The 21572-nt window shown below is 39.0% G+C and overlaps 1 protein-coding gene across 1 annotated transcript in view; it reads right to left on the reverse strand.

The window, feature by feature from the left end:
* Positions 1 to 1634: 1634 nt before the first annotated feature.
* LOC139741967 (ceramide synthase 6-like) overlaps positions 1635 to 21572 on the reverse strand; it is a 42184-nt gene continuing 22246 nt past the window's right edge. Inside the window, exons 2-8 of the mRNA XM_071652532.1 lie at positions 20528 to 20764; positions 18927 to 19035; positions 16922 to 17014; positions 5807 to 5935; positions 5010 to 5116; positions 3425 to 3581; positions 1635 to 2288 (exon numbers count right to left, since the gene is read on the reverse strand). Of these exons, the coding sequence (XP_071508633.1) occupies positions 2142 to 2288; positions 3425 to 3581; positions 5010 to 5116; positions 5807 to 5935; positions 16922 to 17014; positions 18927 to 19035; positions 20528 to 20764 (979 nt within the window). The 3' untranslated portion in view covers positions 1635 to 2141. The remainder of the gene's footprint in view (positions 2289 to 3424; positions 3582 to 5009; positions 5117 to 5806; positions 5936 to 16921; positions 17015 to 18926; positions 19036 to 20527; positions 20765 to 21572) is intronic.

Consider the following 21572-nt stretch of genomic DNA (forward strand, 5'->3'; position numbering starts at 1 on the left):
CCTTAAAACTCTCCTGAGACTTAAGACATGAATGTAAGGCATAGTTCTTTATACTCAGTACTGTATATATCTCTCTTTTGACACCTGTGCCAGTAATCATTTCTGGTGGAATTCTCACAACTCATGCCATTCTTAAATAATGTTTGAATTGGACACAGAAATCACCCATTCAAAAATACATCCCAAAACCACATATATTCCTCCCCCCCCCCTTTTTTTAAATTCCAATCCAAGCAACAAGCTATCAATCGTGAGAAATTAAATACCAAATAAAGTCAGCACAGCATATGCTCCTGGTCAATGGCCAATGACAGCCTGTGATCTGTCAGGTAAGCCTAGGTTTGTGTTAAAACTCATTGTGTTTTGATACTCCTTCAAATGAACAAGTAGAATTTGACCCAATTACATATCATACTTATATAGATAATAATGCTTTCTTATATTAGACAATATTGTATAGTGCAACCTCCACAAGAATTGTATTAAAACAGATATTATTTCAGGGGTAGGAAATACCAAATTTGCAGATACTTATATATGTGCATTATGTGGCAACAAGCACTTTTTTTTTTGGTGGATGTTCTTTTTTTTTTTTTTTAAGGACAAAATCATGATAAACAGAGAATATATGATCTATAGGTGGACCTCGGAAAGAGACATCTCAGGAATGTAAAGTATGTGACAGCTGGTAGTGAAAAAAAAAATATGCAGGAGAAAAATTTGAATACTTTTGCACTTAATGACACCTGGATACTCAGGTATTCAAGAGATATACAATGTACATCCTTGAGATATACAATGTATGTCCTTTTTGGTATAAAGTCGACTACATTGCAAAGTCCAAGTGTCTTGGAGAAAAAAAAGAGTAAAGAGTGAGACTTTCTTTAACCACTGTCATGAAAACATTAGATTGATATTTGTGATAAACATTTCCATCTGAAGAAATGCAACATTTCTCTCTTCAATAAGAGACAGCAGGAAGGCACCTGAAGCACATTGTGGCATCCTACATAATATTATGTGTATGGGGCGACTCCTTTTCTTTGTTTTTGAACTGAAAATAAAACAAAACATAAAAAGGCAGTGTTGTTTATGATTTAGAATATTTCTCTGCTGTCCCAAAACTGTCACCTATGGATAGAGACCTTGTTTTTTTTTTTAAAAGTGAAAGTAGACCACTACCTCATGCATCACAGTGCAATTGAAGACCAGGAATCAAAGATCAATAAAACCCTCATTATGTTGCAACAACCACAAACAAAATGCTATCTGAATACCTTTCAGTTTGAAAAATTAAGTACTGCAGTGAAATGCTCTCGAACTCTCAAAAGATGTCCATTTTTCCATGGGCCAACATTTTATAGCTAAATGGTCATAGCACACATAGAGTTGGGACGGTCAGCGTCATATGATGGTCATCATCAGCTGACCATCCGCAAGACCGAGGGACCCTTGACGCATTGTTGACTCAAGCTTACCTCCTTGGTAATTCTATTTCTAAGAATAATGACAGCACTCGAATATCATCATTAAAAAAAAAATCACTTCATCTTCTAATGTTTTGAAAGCTCAGCATCACTAATCCTTGGATGGAAAGGCATAACAGTATCACGCAAATGAACTATTTTGGACAAAAAGCATGTGAGTTACTTACGGAATACATGAGCAAACTACAAAGCAGCTATATTCAAGATGCTTAGACTGATGTATAAATCACTATAAAAATGGGAATAGGGGTTGAAAGATTCAGTCAAATTCATAATTCACCTCTAATACATCATATCAGTGGTGATGATTCCTCTTCCTGAACACGTTATACTGCCGCGAGGCATACAAATTCTTTCCTGTGGCTCGAGTGCCGTGAACTGAGAATGAGCTCAAATGACTAACACTTGTTCTACTTGGTGGGAAAACATTGTATGGAATACAGTGAAACTTCTTGAGGACACTTTCGTATTCCTTCGAATCTTGACCGCGTGCAATTCAAAGACAAACGGGTGTTTCGTGCACTTGAGGTGGTATGATCGAATGCATGATGTATGAATAATGCTCTCTCGGGAGTAGAAAAATTTTTTGTTTCACGTAGGGTTCGAACGTTCAGAGATTTGCCTGGATGGATGAGGTGAGTGGAGGAGCGCCCTCTAGTGGTGGTTGTTTGCAGCAGCTTTGGAGCTGGAGTAGGCATTGTGGGTGTACTTGGTGTTGTGGTTGTTGATGCCGTTCTCTTCCTGCAGGGCGTCGGAATCCGACATGCTCTCGTCAACATCGCTCCTGGCGTCCTTTTCCAGCTGGGGGTGCGTTGAGATCACACAGGAAATGAGACAGGAAAACACAAAGTTTAATATTTAGCAATGTCATCTGCATTCCACTGACCACATCCTCCTTACATTAAAGGATAACTCCACTTTGCTTTCATTTTGGCTTAAATGAGAAGAATACAGCTAAGCAAACACAAGAGAACCTCGTAGTGACGTAAAGAAAACCTAAATGAAACTCATGACAGTTGTAGTTTGTTATAAGGTCTCTCACTATATCATAGTGCAAAAACAAGGAAATATAGAGCATTTGGACCTGTAAAATCCCTGTAATAATTGATTTGTCTATCCGACCTCTGCATATCCAGGTTCCAGGGTTTTTAGAGAAGAGTTTCATTTTATACAAGCACATACACATACACACGCACACAAACACACACACACGCACACACATGCAAGGAAAAATTATGGCATGCTCAAGATTAACTTGTTCCTCAAAGCAGTGATGTCATTCACATTTATGCAAACCAGCTCATCACTTCACAAATCTACAAGTGGCGTGCACATCAAAATCTTACATCAATCTTTTTTCCCAATAATTCTGCAACCATTATGCCCATTCCCTTGGAAATTTATTATTGCTAAATAGATTTGTGACTAAATAACAACTTCATGGGAGGCACAAAATGTTTTTTCTTTTTTTTTTTCCTCTGAAATTCAAGTTGATAATGATGATAACAGTGGCTACTTATATAGTAAACAGGTCCATGATGACTTCCATGATTTCTCAGTTCTTTGTAAGAGTTTGATCAATCTTTCACTGTCCCATTTCTCCGTTTGTTCTGCTTCTACACTGTATTTACACAAACTGAGTTTCAGGGTGGATTTCCCCTTTAATTCAAATTTGAGAATTAGCTTGAACAGCGAGTGGATTTTTCACTTTTAAGGGATTATAGTTTTTGATCTTTCACTTTCATAACTTAATCGCTCACACAGGATATAAGCTCTCTTTTGGGTATTGAGAAGCCAGAAGCTTTTGATATTTACATTCTTTTTACTATCATAACTTTACTACCAAAACAGGGTACAAGGCCACACACATGGCCCCCACGACCACAGTGGTTCTGAGATGTGAGTGAAACCCAATGCAGGGCGTGGGCCCCTCTTACCTTGCCATGCCACAGGGCCTTGTAGGCCATGGAGACAATGAGATAGAACCAGTAGCAGTGGAGGCCCAGCAGAGTGACTAGCAGTCCATTGAAGAGGTAGTAGGCAGGGAAAGGGCCCATGATGGACATGCAGTGGACAGTCGAGCTGTAGATCACCCTGGTGGGTATAGGAAGGTCAAAGGTCAAATAGCATGTGTAAAAGGGATTGCAAACAATGTGCTTCATCTTTGAAGTTATCCTTGATCACAGTCTAATTAATCTAATAACTTCTGTAGCATCTTCCTGTTCGCTCTTCTCTAAACTCACACCATTACGTTCGTTCTTCCCTCCCATCCTTCTCTCCTTTTCTTCCCTTATATCCTCTGCCCCTCCTTCTTTCCTTCTTCTTCTTCAATCTCCTTTTTCTTCCCCCTCCTTCGTATTCTTCTAGTCAGAGCTACAAATGTACGATCCAGAATAGCAGAGCTTAATTTCACAGGTCTGCATTAAAGGTACTGTTTACCATTGGGAGCAGTGATTTATAAGATGCTCTAGTCATCACATTTGATGCATATGTGTAGGTCAGTTGTATCACAAAACATCCACCATATAAAAATTTTGCAATAAAGCCTAACTTAAAGGAGACATCACTATTTTTCTAAATAAACCATAACCGTAGACAGTTTATTCTAGAAACAATTCTATTATAACTATTGTTCACATTTTGTATATTTCACAATACTTCACACTGATCATACTGATTAACGTTTTATATTGTTTTTATCCCTCACTCACATTTTCGAACTATTTTGAAGCGCTAAAGCTGGATTTTTGTTTCACCTGCAAATGGTAAATAATGCTTTTAACAGGGATTAACTAAAACTTTGAAGAGTTGCTGGGTTACACAGTATACTACAAATGTACCAACAATACTCAGTGATGTGCACTTTTTCCATTCTCTCAGACAGCATTCAATACCAGCTCTGCAGATGACATCAGATCAATTTACTAACTAGAAAAACACTCTGAGAGCGCAGACCTCTGCCAAGCAGCTCTACTTTCCATCGATGATCTTGCTCTTCCATAGAGATCAGTGATTTCCACCTATACGTATGCATGCTGGAAAAAATCGCCAGATTTCCCAATATAGAAGCCTTTGTTATGTCATAAACCCTCAGCTGCGCAGCGCGCCTCGCCCTAGCAGAAACTAGAGCATGCACTTTAGTGCGCATATGAAAACCTAAAAAATGCGCAGCTTGAACTCCCAAGTTCATTGACCCTACCTGCCAAAATATTGGAAATCCTTCGAAAAAATCCATAAACATTTCCCGATCACTACCAAAATGTAATCATCTGTTCCTCATGTCGTTCTCAACCTTCCCTGCAAGTTTCATCCAAATCCGTGCACAACTTTTTGAGTTATTTTGCACACGGACAAACAAACAAACTAACTAACAAACAAACCAACGGTAATGAAAACATAACCTCCTCCCTTGGCGGAGGTAATAAAACCAATACCTGCTGCAAAGTCTATGAAACCAGCATATAAAGACAACCTATACTGAGGACATGGGTGTCGTTGCTGGGGGTCAATCCCGCGACTCACCAGAAAGGCAGAAAGATGATGCGGGAGACGAAGAAGGCCACAGTGAAGATACCAAACATGGCGTTGGCGGGGGTGTGAAGCTTGGCATAGTTGCACATCTTTGCACACTGCACAAAAATAGAGAGAAACAGGATTCCCACACACATTCAAAGCTTTCAAAGCTTTCCAATCTAACATTTAATCACATCTATTTAAACTAGCAAATAATTCTTGAATACCTTTGGTCTAATCTTTTCATTTCCTTTTTTCCCTTCTATACATCTGCATAGTAATGCATCATCTGTAATCTCTAACATGCAACATACATTGTACATGTAGCTACACTGTATGTACTATAATGCACTCAGTACATGAATGAGTACCTTATTCAAGTGGAATAATTGTACTTTAAAGTAACAGTATCTATTAATGTTATCATTACTTGAAGGATAGCAGCACCATGTACTGTCACAGCGCAATATTTTATTTGAATCAGTTTCAGTCTCGTTGCAGTGAAATATAATCTGTATGTTGCACTCTACTGCTGGTCGCTACAAACCCACCTGCACACGGCAACTAAAACTCATTGTTGGGCTAGTAAAACTATTGGCTGCTTGCTCGATGCCGTTGCCCAAATGGCCATGCAGGCAAGTGCAATTTTTTGGTTTTTTTTTTCTGGGGGTGGGGCAGTGTCCTGCATTGTATGAATTACACTTCATTTTGTGTGTGTGTGTGTGTGTGTGGGTGTGTATGTGTGTGTGTGTGTGTGTGTGCGTAAGGGGGTATGGGGTTTTACTTAGAAGACATAATGCTCTCACCTCTAGGAAGATGTCTGCCACATCATGCGTTACCATGACGATGCATCCGATTCTGGTAAAGTTGCATGTCCAGGAGAAGCTGATAAGCAGGAGTGTGGTAAAGTGGTGGATGGATTGAGGAATGAAGTCCTGGCAGAAGGTAGATAGTGTATAAACAAAGAAAATCAAACATAGAGATGTTAGATCTTCAAATGCATGATCACAATAAATTTGCAATTACTCAAGTACAATATGGTTTTAATTGACCCATATTAAGAGATTGTCATCAACCCATCCACTGAACAAATGAATGAGGTGTTCGTAAGAATTAACTCTAGACATCTCTCCTGACACAGAGCTAAATATATGCAATATTTTAGTGTGTGTGTGTGCCATTTATCAAAAGAAACAACAAAATAGGAATGTACTGATTTTAATGCCCTTTAGTATTACATCTTTTGCATCGCTGTACAGATGTTTTACTGCGAGGAGGAAAAACATCACATAGTCATAGGAAAAACCACACAGTACACAGTCATATGCATACCAGGCAAACCTTTGAAAGGGTTACAGTACCAGAATAATTCTAAAATACCCAACGTAATATGAGACTCACTTGTGCATCATATTAGGCTTGATGGTATTGATCCAAAAAGAGAAAAGAAATGACTAAAATGTACAGTATCTCTGTACAGAGCCATCAGACAAAAACAACATAATGCAGCTTCAGTTTGATATCTAAATCCAATATGGACAAAACTTCCCCTATAACACACCCTAGGTTTCTTGTTCTATTGTTTCAAGTTCAAGTTTATTACCTCCGCCAAGGGAAGAGGTTATGTTTTCGTTACTGTTGGTTTGTGTGTTGTTAGTTAGTTAGTTCATTTGTCCGTGTGCAAAATAACTCAAAAAGTAGTGAACGGATTGGGATGAAACTTGCAGGAAAGGTTGAGAGTGACAAAGTAACAAAAGATTAACTTTGGGTAGTGATCCGAGAATTTTTGGGTAATTTATGAAGGATTTTTGATATTTTGGCAGGTAGGGTCAATGAACTTGGGAGTTCAGGCTGCACGTATTTGAGGTTTGCATGCGCGCACAACAGTGCGTGCTCTAGTGTCTGCTAGGGCGAGGCACGCCGTGCAGCTGAGGGTTTATGACGTAACAAAGGCTTCTATATTGGGAAATCGAGCGACTTTCAGCACACAATGCTATAAGTACGTGTGGGTGGAAATCCTGATATCTCTATGGAAGAACAAGTTCAGTGGTGGATATGAGCTGCATGCTTGGCGGAGGTCTGCGCTCTCAGAGTGCATGTCTAGTTCTCCAGCCCAAATATAATCAACAGCACATACGCCCAACACAAATTAAAGAAGTGAGGTATACAAACAAGTAACCCCAAAAGCAGGGCACAATGCACTTTTGATGAGAATCAAAGAAGTGGAGAATTTGAGAGTGATAAATGATTTTGGAGTGGAAATGGGGACCGACTTTTAAGAAAAAGCATTTGCTCTTCAAGAGACTGTGAAACTTCTGGAATTCGCCTGCCATTGCAACTGTCAGGTGAAAGGTAAGTAGTGCATAATGTGGAATGGTCACAAGACCAAGAAACAAAATTGATATCAGTCAGTGTACAGTAAGCAAGTGTTTGAACTTGCAACTTCCAGTTACTGACTAGTGAAGGTTAGAGACAATAAATCAATCAATCCAACTACAATTTGCACTTTCAAGAAGACCATTCTATCTTGGCTTTTCTTTGGAGGGTGCAGGCAGTTGCCTGGCAACGTCTGAGGTAATATGGAGACAAAAGACATGTTTTGTTTGGAGATAATTATTTTCAGTTAGGAGAATGCCACTGCCCCTCAAGAAAAACATACAACCCCTGAGGCTCTTTACAGCTGAGTTTTAGGATATTGTCCACAAAATGATCGGTAATATTTTTAGTACGCAGTACAGAAGCCTTTTAAAATGGCATAGAGCTGAGAAGAGTAGTGCAGTAACCTAGAACTATTTGTCTACATAGTCTTTTTCTTCTTTGAATACAGAGTGGGTGGCTGTCAGTGAAAATAAGGTACATACGTACCGTAAATACTTCAAATTTTACTTTCAATTTCTCTACGAGTATAATCAACCTGTGATGTGAATCATGTCTGTATAACAGATATTCTGAAGTGGTTTTATTTTCATTAATGTCATGAGACAACTGATATTTGAAACTAACAACAGGCTCCAATATTGCCCAGCTCATAAACATGAATGCACATATACTGCATTGTCTCCTAGGTGGGAGGTAATCACTAACAGAACCATGCACGTATGCAAATACTCGGTCAAACAAAAGCATTTCCAGTGTAGTGTGTACCCAATTTGCTCACACAATCGCATAATTGTAGCAGAACTGCACATCCATGCACTACACAGATCTAAAGTGTTAAGAATAATGCATCATATCTCAATTTACTGAATGTGCATTTGAAAGCCCCCCCCCCCCCCCAAATTGTCCACGCTAATCAAACATGACATGATCCTAACAATTCGGACAGCTTTTCAAATTCCCTAACTGACAAGAATGGATCAAAGCCAGTTGTATGCATCCAATCACATTATGTAGGGCATTGTAATGATTCACTGATTATTGGTTACAGAGAGGCACATTCTTTGGTCAATGTGGGCTACTGTACATAGAAAATGCAATGGAATTCTCTCTAAAAGGAGGGAAAAGGGGAGGGGGAAGTGCACTGAGAAGCCACTTAAATCCAAAGCGCAGAACAGTTACCCGAATGAAATACTTGTCAAGGAGTATTTAGTAAGGACAGGTATTTAGAGAGAGAGAGAGAGAAAGAAAGATTCCATTCATATCTTAGGGTGTGTTTATCAACTCATTTCTGGTGCAGAATCACAGATTCCAAACAACCTTCAGGGAGTTTAAAGCACTTGATTATAAACGCATAGCTGTTTTGCGCATGGGGTTAGAAACACGTTTTTGAAATGCCCCCAAAAAGTGCAATCGCCAACATGTTTGATACAGAAACAACACAGTCCTTTTTGAAATGTGTTGTAGCTCAGAACACATCTCCGCTCCTTAGATCAGATTGCACAATGCGCTCTGCACAGTGACAAGGCCACTCACAACAGAGTTGATAAATGCAAAAACTTGAGAAATGTAATCTGAAAAGCGTTTGCAAATTTTCATTTTGATAATAATAGATAAATGCAGCCTTGGTTCAGAATCTTAGACGGGGTAGGATAGATTATCATGAATGAGGCCTGCAAATTGACATACAGCTGTTCAATTTTCTGTCGTTATTTTGTACAATGCCCCAAATCATCATCCAATACTGGCGTTATAATCTACTGTAAATCTTATCATCATTATCATCATCACAATAAATGTCTATGAAATCCTTTCCTTTGGTAGTATTGCTGCAAGCCTGTATGTCTTAATGCTTCAGTATGGCTGAAAGAAAGAAACAACTCTAACAAAATAGTGAGACAGTTACGTGTACTGAGCAAATACATGTAGAACTAGAAAAGCACTCTGAGAGTGCAGACCTCCGCCAAGCATGCAAATCATTTTCACCACTGATCTTGTTCTTCCATAGAGATATCAGTGATTTCCACCCATACGTACTCATAGCATTGTGTGCTGAAAGTTGCCAGATTTCCCAATATAGAAGCCTTTGTTACGTCATAAACACTCAGCTGCACGGCGCACCTCACCCCAGCAGAAACTAGAGCATGCACTTAATATAGTGCGCGCAGGCAAACCTCAAATGCATGCAGGCAAACCTCAAATACGCGCAGCCTGAACTCCCAAGTTCATTGACCCTACCTGCCAAAATGTCAAAAATCCTTCAGGAATTCCCAAAAAATTCTCGGATCACTTTGGTACTTGTGTCATTCTCAACATGTCCTGCAAGTTTCATCCCAATCCGTTCACTACTTTTTGAGTTATTTTGCACACGGACAAACTAACTAACTAACTAACGAACTAACTAACGAACAAACCAATGGTAACGAAAACATAACCTCATTCCTTGGCGGAGGTAATAACAAGCTCTTAACTAGTGAAGCTACAATGACAGTGCAGAAAGTCAGTTGGCGTAGAAACCCCTGTTCCAATCAACAGCTACAATGTAAAACATCCACACAATGTGAGAACTCTTATAGATGCAATGTACAATAGGCATTCTGAAATACAGTACATATGTAATTTCCTTTTAAAAGATTACAGCTACCAGTTTACACACTTTCAAAACATATCATCATAGCCCTATCCTTCTACTACTACAGTACTACTACTACTACCAAAAAAAAAAAAACAAAAAAAAAAAACAAGCATGCCAAGCTTCTGTAAGGTGTTCCAAAATTCAAATAATCATTTTAAGTATGTGGAAAAGACTGGTGAGTTCTGACTCAAGTACATTGCACCTATGCTGAAATCCCCTATTTGTGTGTTAACAACAATCAGCACTGAGAATTTCAATTGGTTCAGAATGGGGCACAGTCAACAGATAATGCAATTTCACAATGCTACATACCGCACTCACCAGTGAATCAGATTTTTTTTTTCCTAAATATAACAGGGGTTTTCAGGTGTCCGTGTACTTACAAGCTCAATACACATGCCAGCACTCAAAGCTGGAAGTTGTGAGAGAGAAGGGAGAGGGGGAAAAAAGAAACAAAGATTGAATTCCTTGCATTGTATGAATGCTAACTGTGCTTCCGTTATGACCTTGTTACAATACACCACACTTAAACTCTTCAAATTTGGTCTGCGCTGGGTCAAAACAGGGGACTGGCTATGTTCCAATCAAGGGCTACCATCTCCACACTTGTATGGTTAAATGACACTAACATTACCACCATCGTCAAAGACAGGCCTTTAAACTGTGGTCATACTGGCATGACATTACAGACATAACTATGAGAAATTTCTTGAAGTGAGCTCGTCTGTCTACACCTTGGTAGCCAAACTTCTTGAAGTTTCAGTTTTTAAAATTATGGTCAACAAAGGGCATGCGCAACAAAGAAGAAAGTACTTGCCGCCTGATAGCGAATGATTGTAATGCAGCAATGCGCACTTATACGTGTGTATATTTTCCATTTTATATGGGCGTGGCTTCTGGGGCACTGCCCATAAACAGGTGGTGGACTGGCCATGTGACAAACTATGCAACGTTTCAGCTTCAAGCATTCAGACTGTCTAAACTACAAGATGACTGACGGGCGTCCGGAAACTTCCCTACTGGTAGCTTTGAGTGAGAAGTTTCGCGAGAAGTTTGGCAGGAAGTTTCCAGGGAGTTCAAAATCATAATTGGCAAAACTTCAAGATCTCCAACTTTGTGAACATAAACTTTCCAGTGTTTTGTTAGTATGACTATGGCAAGAGAGTTTAAGGAAGTTGTGAGAGAGAAATATTAGTGTCTTGAAGATGAGTATTTTATGACTTCAGACATAACAAACATGAATAAATAAGTTTTATAAATAGCATAGGGTGTGGGTTCTGATTCAATGAAACTTAAACTGAAGAAACTCAGCTTGAGATACATGTACACATTTTGAACTTCAGCAGAAGTTATTCATGAAGTGTGGACCCACACTGTTTCAAAGTCAAATGTTTCTTGAGTACACTATTCCAGAACCTTCAAAGTTGGGCACTCTTGATTTGAGAAGAGGTTCACAATAGAAAATATCTTAATGTTCTACAGAGAATAAAAACAAAATCTAGAGGAAATCCTAATGACTGCTACTTTGAGACTTTTTAAAGTTTGGCTGTATATTCAATTTCTATATGAATATGGTAGGAAATCAATGAGATACCTACCACCTACTCACAGTTACTACTATCCAAAGAGATTTTCCGCAGTGACTGCTAGAGTGCGGAGTCTTCATACGCCCTGTACTATTGTTGTGTGAGCGCAAGGAGCACTGGATGGCAAAGAAGCGGTAGGCTCACCCCTCGTGCTAACACGCTAGCAAACGAGCAACCGAGGAGCAGCCAAAATCAAGTGCGTACTCGCGTAAAAGTTCAGAAGTTCGCGTAATACGCGCTGTAGAAAAGTATACTTAGTACGCAAAGTCCGCCATTTTTAAGTGGAACAATGGCGGCCCCCATGAAATCACTGACTCCATTGTAGAGTCCGCCCTCTAGTGGTGGGGAGGAGAAAAATCTCTTTGCTACTATCAGAGTTTACAATAATATAGGTATTGAAGAGGTGTAATACAGGGCACAGGGTACGTTTTCAAAAGACATGAACAATGATCTCATCATACCAACAAAGCTATGTTAAAACATACCAAGGCACAACTGTATACTACTATGAAGGTACACTTGTATGTTTCACACAGGAGAGTGTGTATTGATGTATATATGTACAGTACCTGGAGTGTGCACACTACATGTGTGAAGCATGCCCTTGTACAGTTGTACATAGTTATTGAGCGCTATATTTGTTCACTGGCGTAAATGGTAATTGCCAAGTGTTGCAAACGGCCATAGGCATTTAGAGATAATGACACTCTTTTACAACTTCTACCTGATACCTTAAAAAATTTCTCCTACTGACGACATTTTGTGGGTAGTATGTATCAAATAGTCCAAACTCTGCACCACTTTGGCAGCAGTTAAAGTGCTCATATTATTTTCATCTGCTTATTGTTAACCTTTATACCAGATTTTCTCACCCTCTATTAAAGGTACAATTGTAATACACCCCTAATATGTTCCCTTAAATATGACATATCATGAGTATAAAGGTGACATTTCTACAATACACCCTATCATGGGGATTTGATAACTACTTAATAATACATCTGAAAATTATCAAAAACAATTTTCTGTATTATTCTCCATTTTTTTTTGATAAGAGATATGAATGGAACATAAAAATAACCCTTGGAAATAGATCAAATAATGAGTTCTTTCTTTAAAGCAATGTAATCTATACGTTCTCTCTTTCAAGCAATGTAATCCAAACATATGTGCAGGTACCTGCATCAACCTGCGGGCTATGCTAACACTCTTGTTGGCAACGGAGTGATGCACACACTGCCAGTATTGGCATTTTCTCTGTGATGACCTACTGGCTCTATTTAACTGCACAGTCATTTTCTTTTTTTTCCCTGATCAATATTATGGATTGGTGTCCCAGTCTTCTCCGCAAGCTTCCCAATATGAAGTATTTAAAGCACTCATGCAAGTCAAAACATCATGTGGAGTCAATTGTTACATTGCAGGGTTCACCGCACAAGGCAGGTTATTTCCAATGTCAGAAGGGTCTCTCCTCTCTTCTTGCTCACATTTGGTATCACACACACACACACACACACACACACGCACACACACACACACACACACACACACACACACACACACACACACACACACACAGACAGACAGACACACAGACAGACACACACACACACACAAAAGCCACACAATTCCTGAGATGATTAATAAGACTCAACGGCTGTTTAGACGGCAAAACGATGTATCTTCATGGAACGTTTTCCAGTAATCAAGTTTGATGTCTTATGCTGAAACTACTATAAGAGATGGCATAGTCTAAGTTGAAATGGGGCTTCCGGTTGTCAACATTTTTTCATGATAATTTTTCTGAGATAATGAGAAACCTCTCATGAAATATGTACGAGCATGTAATTCTAAGACGAATCTACAGTTTATTTGACAAAAATTGGTTTTGAAATGGCTGAGATATCCAAATCTAAGCTTTACAATTAAAAAGTGGGACCCACTTCTTTGTAGGATTGCTTTGTTTTACTTTGTTTTTGGATATTTTAGCCACTTCAAAACTGCCTTTCATCAAATCAAATTTGAATTTTTCTTAGAATTGTATGCTCTTTACCAATCCAAGTAGTTTCCAAGTGTATTGCAAAAAGTTAAAAGCTGAATCCTCATCTCAACAAATACTATGCCATCCCTTTAAGGTATACAAATGTACAAATATCACCATACTGTTATATACAGTCCGTAAAAGCTGCATCAAACAGTTTATTTTCAAACTACTTTCATTTTTGATAGCACTGAGCATTGGTCAGATGATGCCTAATACGCAGTTCAGATTTTCATATGGGAAACACTGCTTGACAGTGCCTTTAAGGAGACTAATACATGAACTGCTACTCTTTAAGATTCCCCTCTGGCTATTAAGATTGGAATATGACGTGATGGATATAGTGCACTTTGGTGACTAAATTAAGTTCCTAAAAGGGGATTTGCATCCAGGCAATTGCCTTTCATAATATATTTTTAATCTGCCTAACTGCCTAAAAATTAGGTGAAATAGCAAAGAGGAAGGAGAGGAAGAAGAAGAGAAGAAGAAGAAGAAGAGGAGGAGGAGGAGGAGGAGGAGGAGGCGGAATAGTGAAAGTGGTGTATGACCTAATTGCAACCAAGCAACCGCCCGCCAATTTAACTAATTCTGTTCACCTCGCGCTACTCATCAACGCTTCAATCAAGTATGATTTTAGCCAATTTGCGGCTAAAATGTCGCCCTGTGCATCCTTCCACAAAACACATAGTATAGTGCACTATTGCCATTGGGTTATTACTAGTAAGCATACCAGTCGTGCCCCCCATCCACAGGTTTCAGCACTGTGTATGTTTGACCTAATAACCCTGCTCATTCAGTGCTGCGGCTGACATTCAAGTATGACTTCACATGTGACGCTGGTGCAGTGCATGACATCAATCATAACACAGAGGAAGTCACACAGGAAGACGATACGTGAAGAAGAAGTAGAAGAAGAAAAAAAAAAAGGTTCTGTAATGCGAAAATTACACAATTTGCTTTCACCTTCTATTTCATGTCTAATTTCATGGAAGTGAGGTAACATGTCAAAAGGAAAATGACCATCATGAATATCAAAGTCTACATCTGTTTTTTGTTTTTTTTTTCATGACAGTTGGGTGGCAGGCTACAGCTATGTATACTTTGAAAAAACATAACTGAATATTGAAGGGTGTAGTCTCAGCTTTTTAAAGCAGACCTGATTCGTATTTTCCACCTATCTTTACAGAACGATATGTTAATTTTCTGTGCAAGTACCACAACCGTGATCATGAATCAAAAAGGCATGAGCTATGTTGACACATTGAGTCATGAGGTGCCGGCGCAGCCAAGAAGCCGGTGCAGCCAAGAAGCTGACTGTGTATGCACTCACAATGTACACAAAACAAAATTCACACATCCAGCGCTATAATGCTATGCCGCAATAGTTTCATCACATCATATGTACCTCACGACTGGGCGGCAAGAGAATGTTCCATTAAATTTCCTAATTTACGAACTCTTTACAGTACAGAATGATTGCCTCCAGCCACTGCCGATGAAAACATTCAGACACTAATTAATGTGAATGAAGAATTGTATGCATGAATAGAAGTTATGCAAGAATTACAGTTGTTGTTTTTTTTTTTCCAACAGTTGATAAACTATTGAACTTTAGGCTAGCTTCTTTTTCTTTCTTTCTTTTTTTGCTGCTGAACATTTACAAAATAATAATCATCAAATGCATGTCTTCCATTATTGAATCATCAAATCCTTGAAGAAAATCACTTCTTTTCAGCCCATATTTTTTTTACAGTGACCTATGAAAATTTACCATTTGGTCTGCACAGTTAGTCATCTGAAATGCTTTTGCATTATTCTCACACAATCACTATATTTCGCACACACTGTGGTCCTCATAAAGCTTACTGTACTTTCAGTCTTTCACCTTCCGTGGTTATCCTGTTACCACTTGGAAAGGAGAAAATATTACCCCACTTCACTTCCATCATTCTTGCCAAATTACACGTACATTCCCACATGACTTTTCTACCAGAAGATATGGATGGAACCTTAATTTAGCCAAGGTTGGTGACATTTGACCTTTGACCCTTCTCATGTCATGTCATTTCACTTGTCCATATATGCAATATATATCATGTATACATGATAATTACTACTCCACACGCTAAGCTGAAGTAATGGCTAGAATTAAAATTTTTAACAAGTGACCCATAACTTTTTCCACAGTAACCCATTTTTTTCACTAAAAAACAAACGAACAACTCAACGACAATGAATGTCTGGTATCAGCCAATCAGAATTGAGTGTTTGAAGACTTATGTTTGATTTTCTGACCTGGGTTTGATCTCAAATTTTATGCAACAGGGCTCTAGTGATCAGTTCATATATGTGACATTGTGCTGGTCTCCACAAACAAGCAAGTATAAAAGCGAATCTACACGTACATGTAATCTGAGAGGAGCGGCGAAGTGTGCTCCCCTCAGGCTGGGATTATAAATCTTGTTGGTGAATACAAAACACAGACAAACTTGAAAGTTTCACCTTGCAGCCTCCTTTCATTACTTACATTTTTGATGATGCAAAGAAAAAAAACACACCTGTCTTCAGGTTGCTGTACACATATTTAATGACACCCATGGACACGCTCACTGTAGAGACGTAATGGCATACTTTACGACAATACTGACACGTGGTATTCCAAGGTACAAGGTTACATGTGAACTGACGTGAATGGCTCGATGTTGACAATGCTTTGAGGAAGCACTCCCTAAATAGAAGTACATTGTGTATTCAAGTTTACCCACCCCTCCTTCCATAAAAGACAGGGGTTACCACAAGGCATTGGAAATGTTGAAATAGATGCACAAATGTATTAATGATCTTGACGTAATATCAGGGCAATTGGGCAATTCCCCCCCCCCCCCCCCCCCCCCCCACACACACAATATACTGGTTTATAGTAGTATAAAGGTCTGGTAAACATAAGAGTTAGGGTTACGGTTTGGGCTAGGGTTAGGATTAGGTTCGGTATTAGGTTTGGGTCAGAGGAAGGGTCTGGACTACTGTAAAAGTGGATATTTTTGCGCAACTAATTTTTCACACTCCACGGGGTGTGGAGAGTTTCGTGTGTTTTAATTCTGCGGAATCAAGACATCAACTACTGGAGCATATGGCAAGCAAAAATATTCGCGTACTTTAATTTCGCACTAGTTTCGGGTTGCGCGAACTGCGCGAAAATTTCAACACCGCAAAAATTTCCACTTTTACAGTATTGTCCTAGATCCGAAACAGACACACAAAGGTATCAGTGATCCTGACATACCTTTCTCCTCACGTCCGTGAAGAGAGACAGTACAAGGGAGAGATAGAAGGACATCTCCATGATGTAGTAGTTGTAGATGGCCGGGGTGACTGCCTGTTGAAGGGAGGACAAGGGAGGACAAAAATCTTATAAACCAGGAATCATCTCTTCACAAGATTTCGGACACATTTGATGTACTGTATGGTACTATGACATGACATTTTCTCCTGCAACAATTGCTCCGGTCTTATTTTGTCCAAGGACTAACACCCCCATTCAACAGACATTTCTCTCATAGGTCACTTGTTGAAAGCAAATTAAGTTTGTTGCTTCGGGCTACCCATCAAAGTGTATCGAATCGCAGTCTGATGAATCCACCTTGTGTTGGCCGACTGTCAGGTCAGTGTTAGACATTTCGTGCGTGATCCTCATTGGATGATCTTGCCCCATCCGATCATCGCCCGATATGTCTGACACTGACCTGATAGTTGACCAATGCAAGTCGGATTCGTCAGACTGCGATCTGATACACTTTGGTTGCCGAAAGAAAATAACTTTGCTTCCGACGAGTGACCGATGAGAAAAAAGTCTCTGTGGAATGGGGTATTAGGGTTACGGTAATAAGCCAGTTCGTAATAAGCTCATGTACACATTGGTACAAATTACTTCTCAGTTGGTTTAAGGCACTTCACTCGTTTTCAAAGCGGCAGAATGCATAAGCTTGCCCGACGTAACAATTTATGGAATTTATGTTCAAACAAAGAATGAACTTGCGTTTAGATCAGGTGATCAGAATACTCCACAGTTGACAATTTAGCAGGAATCCATTTCATTGTTTTGTGTTGAATGCAATAACAGCCTATTTCCTTTTATATTGCAAAATACCATTCTTGCTGTCAGGTGGATGTGCTGGCAAGCACCATTTAGATAAGGATTACATGAATAATCATCGCATCAAAGATGCTTATCTCAGTGAATTTACAAACCAAAATGTCTGTTGGTACAAATTACCTTTTTCTGCTCAGAATGCACAAAGTGGCATTACGAGCTGGTCTATAGGGCTGTGAAAGGGCTTTAGGTTTAGTTTGATTTGAGGCTTAGGATTACCGTAGTAGGTTTAATAGTAGGTTCTATGTTTGGCTTAACGTGCAGATATTTCATGGGAGTAATTGTCACAGGAGCAAATGTCATGGAAGTGTATGACACAGGAATGATCATGGGTTTACGGGCAACTTGAATGGTTTGCGGTTACTCACTGTGATATCTATGTGTATTCACATTAAACAAGCAAGCATGCACATAATACTATGTGTGTATACAACTTTGAATAATATTAGATAATATATATATGCATAAATGGTATAATTATAATCATCAATATTATTGGTGTCAGTATCATTTACATCATCATTATCATTAATGCAATCAGTACTCTTATCATTACTATTACTATTACTATTAATATCACCATTATCATTCCTATTGTTGTTATTTCAATCCAACAAGTTGATCAGCCTCCTGTATGAGTCATAATTTGTGATCAGGGGAATCTAACACACGTACACAAGATGCCTTCATGCACACTGTGAACCTTTGATACTTCATTTGATCTGATCTGCTGTACACTCAGCATTGTCATCCACACAGAAAGACACAAGGTGTGACTGACAATTACCTGACAATGAAGTACAGTGAATAATCTGTGCTTCACTGAACTCATCCATAAAATTTGGTAAATCAACTTTGCTTATGTTTTGCGTTGCTGTTCTGTTTCACTGTGTTTGTTTGTTTGTCTGGATTTTCTTTCAAGGGAAAGGGGACTTTGAAACCAAAAGTTGCAGTTAGAATACACTGTACACCTTGTTCTTGGGAGGAGTCAATCCCCTGGGCATCTGTTTTACTGCAAGAAATTTTACAGCCATAAATGTGGTGCTGTGGACGACATATGGCCATCGTTTCTGAGGCGCACAGAGAAAGTCCTCAACAGACCAAAGCAATGATTTCACGAGTGTGATGCATGACGTACATGGAATGGAAACTGGTGCCAGCACAGTCTCATGTCCCAGAACCATGGCTCCCGCGGAACGCTGATTACTCCGTACGTAAACGCACAGGTGTAGAACACACACCTCCAACTGTGGAAACAGGGCGGAAAGGAAGGATGCGTATAAATGTGAGAACGAAAGAATGCCTTTCTTCTTTTTTTGGTTATGTCGTAAACAGACACACACAGTCATATCAGGCACAAAGAGTACACAGCATGCGGTGAACAAAGTACAGATGATTCTCACTGCTTTGAATGAACACCAGCTACTGATGGGTGAAATATGCACAATACCTGATAACCACTAAGTACACAATGACAGAACAGAAAATATGTAAAAATTTCCTCAGATATTCAGCAAAATGGACTCAAATACCAAACAATGACAGAATTTTGAAATTTTGAATAAAATAGAAATGAGGAAGTAAAAGGTAAACTGTCTCAATATCTCTAAATTGTATTGCATGAGTTCCTCAAATACAATGACTTGGTAAAAATTATATTGTTTGTTAACATATTTGCCATAGAACTCCCTTGTTTTTTAGTCCTGCATATTTATTACAAGTCATTTGATGTGGATGATGGAATTACACTTCTCATCTCCTTTACTCCATGAAAATAATGACCTTTATATCAACACCGTATGAAACAATCATGAACAAACATCTGTTCCTGTGAACATGTGGCTTCTCCAGCAGATGGAAAGACGAAACTTTTTAAAGCCAGTCTCCTCAATGTATTTTCTCCCAGTGCAGAACTCAGATATACACTTTTGCTATATTCCCACGGTGGTGTTTGAGGCATCTAATACATTCACATTGTACCCTACATTGTTAATAGTGCAGGTGGGGGAAAAAAAGGAAAAGAGTAAAAACAAAAAAACAAAAAAACAAAAAAACACACAAACAAAACAGCAATAAAAAGCTAGGTGAAGAAGAAAAACAACAAAAACAACAACAACAACAACAACAACAACAACAACAAATCAACCCCCAAACAGATAGTTTTAAATGGGACTACACTGCATGTTTCAATAATCCTGACAAATGTCCACTGGCTCATTCCTGACATTTTATACTGATCCATTCATTGACATGGATGAGGCAAAAGTACATTTTATACATGGTAGATAATGGCCAATCAGGAAAACGAGCTGTGATGCGAAAAATAAAAGGGCAGTCTTGTCTTCTCGATTTGTAACCACAGTAACGGCACTCATACATCTGTCATACATGTAGCATCCCACGCTCAAAGAGTCATTCCGAAATGTAATAGAATTCTGCGCACTCATGCATCATGCAAAAAAGTTCATGTATATGCCTTGGCATCCCACAGGCTTGTCCGTAATACATTGTACCAGCAATCCACTTTGACCAAAAATTTCACAGAAATTATACCATTATAATCCATTACTTGAATAGCTTGTAAACCATGCCATTATAGGCAGACATCTGAAAATGCAAACATGACATGGCAATCTGCTCAGTCTGGGAACTAAAAAAGATAATCTAGGAAGAAAAAAAAAATCCCTGCAGGCTTGACTCACAGCTAAAGAGGTCTGGTTTGCAATTTTAACACTTTACCTCGTCTCAGTAAACTTGACGAGTATGCTAGGTCTGTCCTGGTTCCTTCGCCTCCTGAACCATCTCTCCACACTCCTGACTGACCAGTCCAGCTGCTTGGCAAGACCCTCTAAGCGCTTCTGCTCCGGCCGCTTCGACACGGATCGGAAGACCTTCTCCAGAATGGTATTGGGTGCGGCAGCATGGTGTTTCCTCGACTTCACTCCCAACAAGTGACCAATGGGTGTGGCTATACATCTGAGCAAAGAGATGTACAAGTGAACAAACCAATGAATTAGCTAATCAACAAATGTATAAAGCACTGGTACAGTATCTAAATTCACAGACATCTAAATTAGTGCGGATATTTTGGGTTCTACTTTGTATGGCTTTGGCCCTCCCTCACAAGAAGCAATACTGTGTACACTGCAATTTATGTCTTTTCATGGCAGTGCCATATAATGTACGTATACACTTGTATTTTGTACTTGACAATGCACTTTCGTGTATGAGCATACACATGATGCACTGTTTACCTAGCTTTCTACATTGCACAACTCTAGGAACTCCTTCAGAAAAAAAAAAGTACGAAAAAAAAAAATGAAGGACGAGGTCGAATGGTAAAAGTCTCTTTTAGTCTCTTTTACCAATTTCTTTTCAGTAGCAAGCACACAGATCATACTGCTTGGATTCCACTTCTTAGAAATGAAGCTACTGTAATCTGTAAATGTTTCAATGTAATTTGCCCATGCAAGATATTGCCTCAGAAAACTGTACATCAAATGAAATGCACAATGTATCACAGATTGGTGAAGAACTTGACTTTTATACTGCTAGCTTTAATATATTGCGTATTGTAGTATTGTACAGGTTGTTTATAAAGTGTGTCTAGAGCAAACTCATCTTGATCACTTGGTAAACATTCACATTGTATAAAGTAGCAGCAGGGCAGTTGTAAGACATCTCTCTGGGTGTAGTTAAATCTGTTTCAAGATGCCTGCTTGGTCAACACGTTGAACAACTTGGGTCTTTGCTATTCCGAGCATTAGAACAGCAAAGAGTGAAT

This window comes from Diadema antillarum, unplaced genomic scaffold (genome assembly GCF_040938485.1).
Source record: "Diadema antillarum isolate AM-2024a unplaced genomic scaffold, OU_Dant_1.0 seq00000966_RagTag, whole genome shotgun sequence".
Classification (NCBI taxonomy): Eukaryota; Metazoa; Echinodermata; class Echinoidea; order Diadematoida; family Diadematidae; genus Diadema; species Diadema antillarum.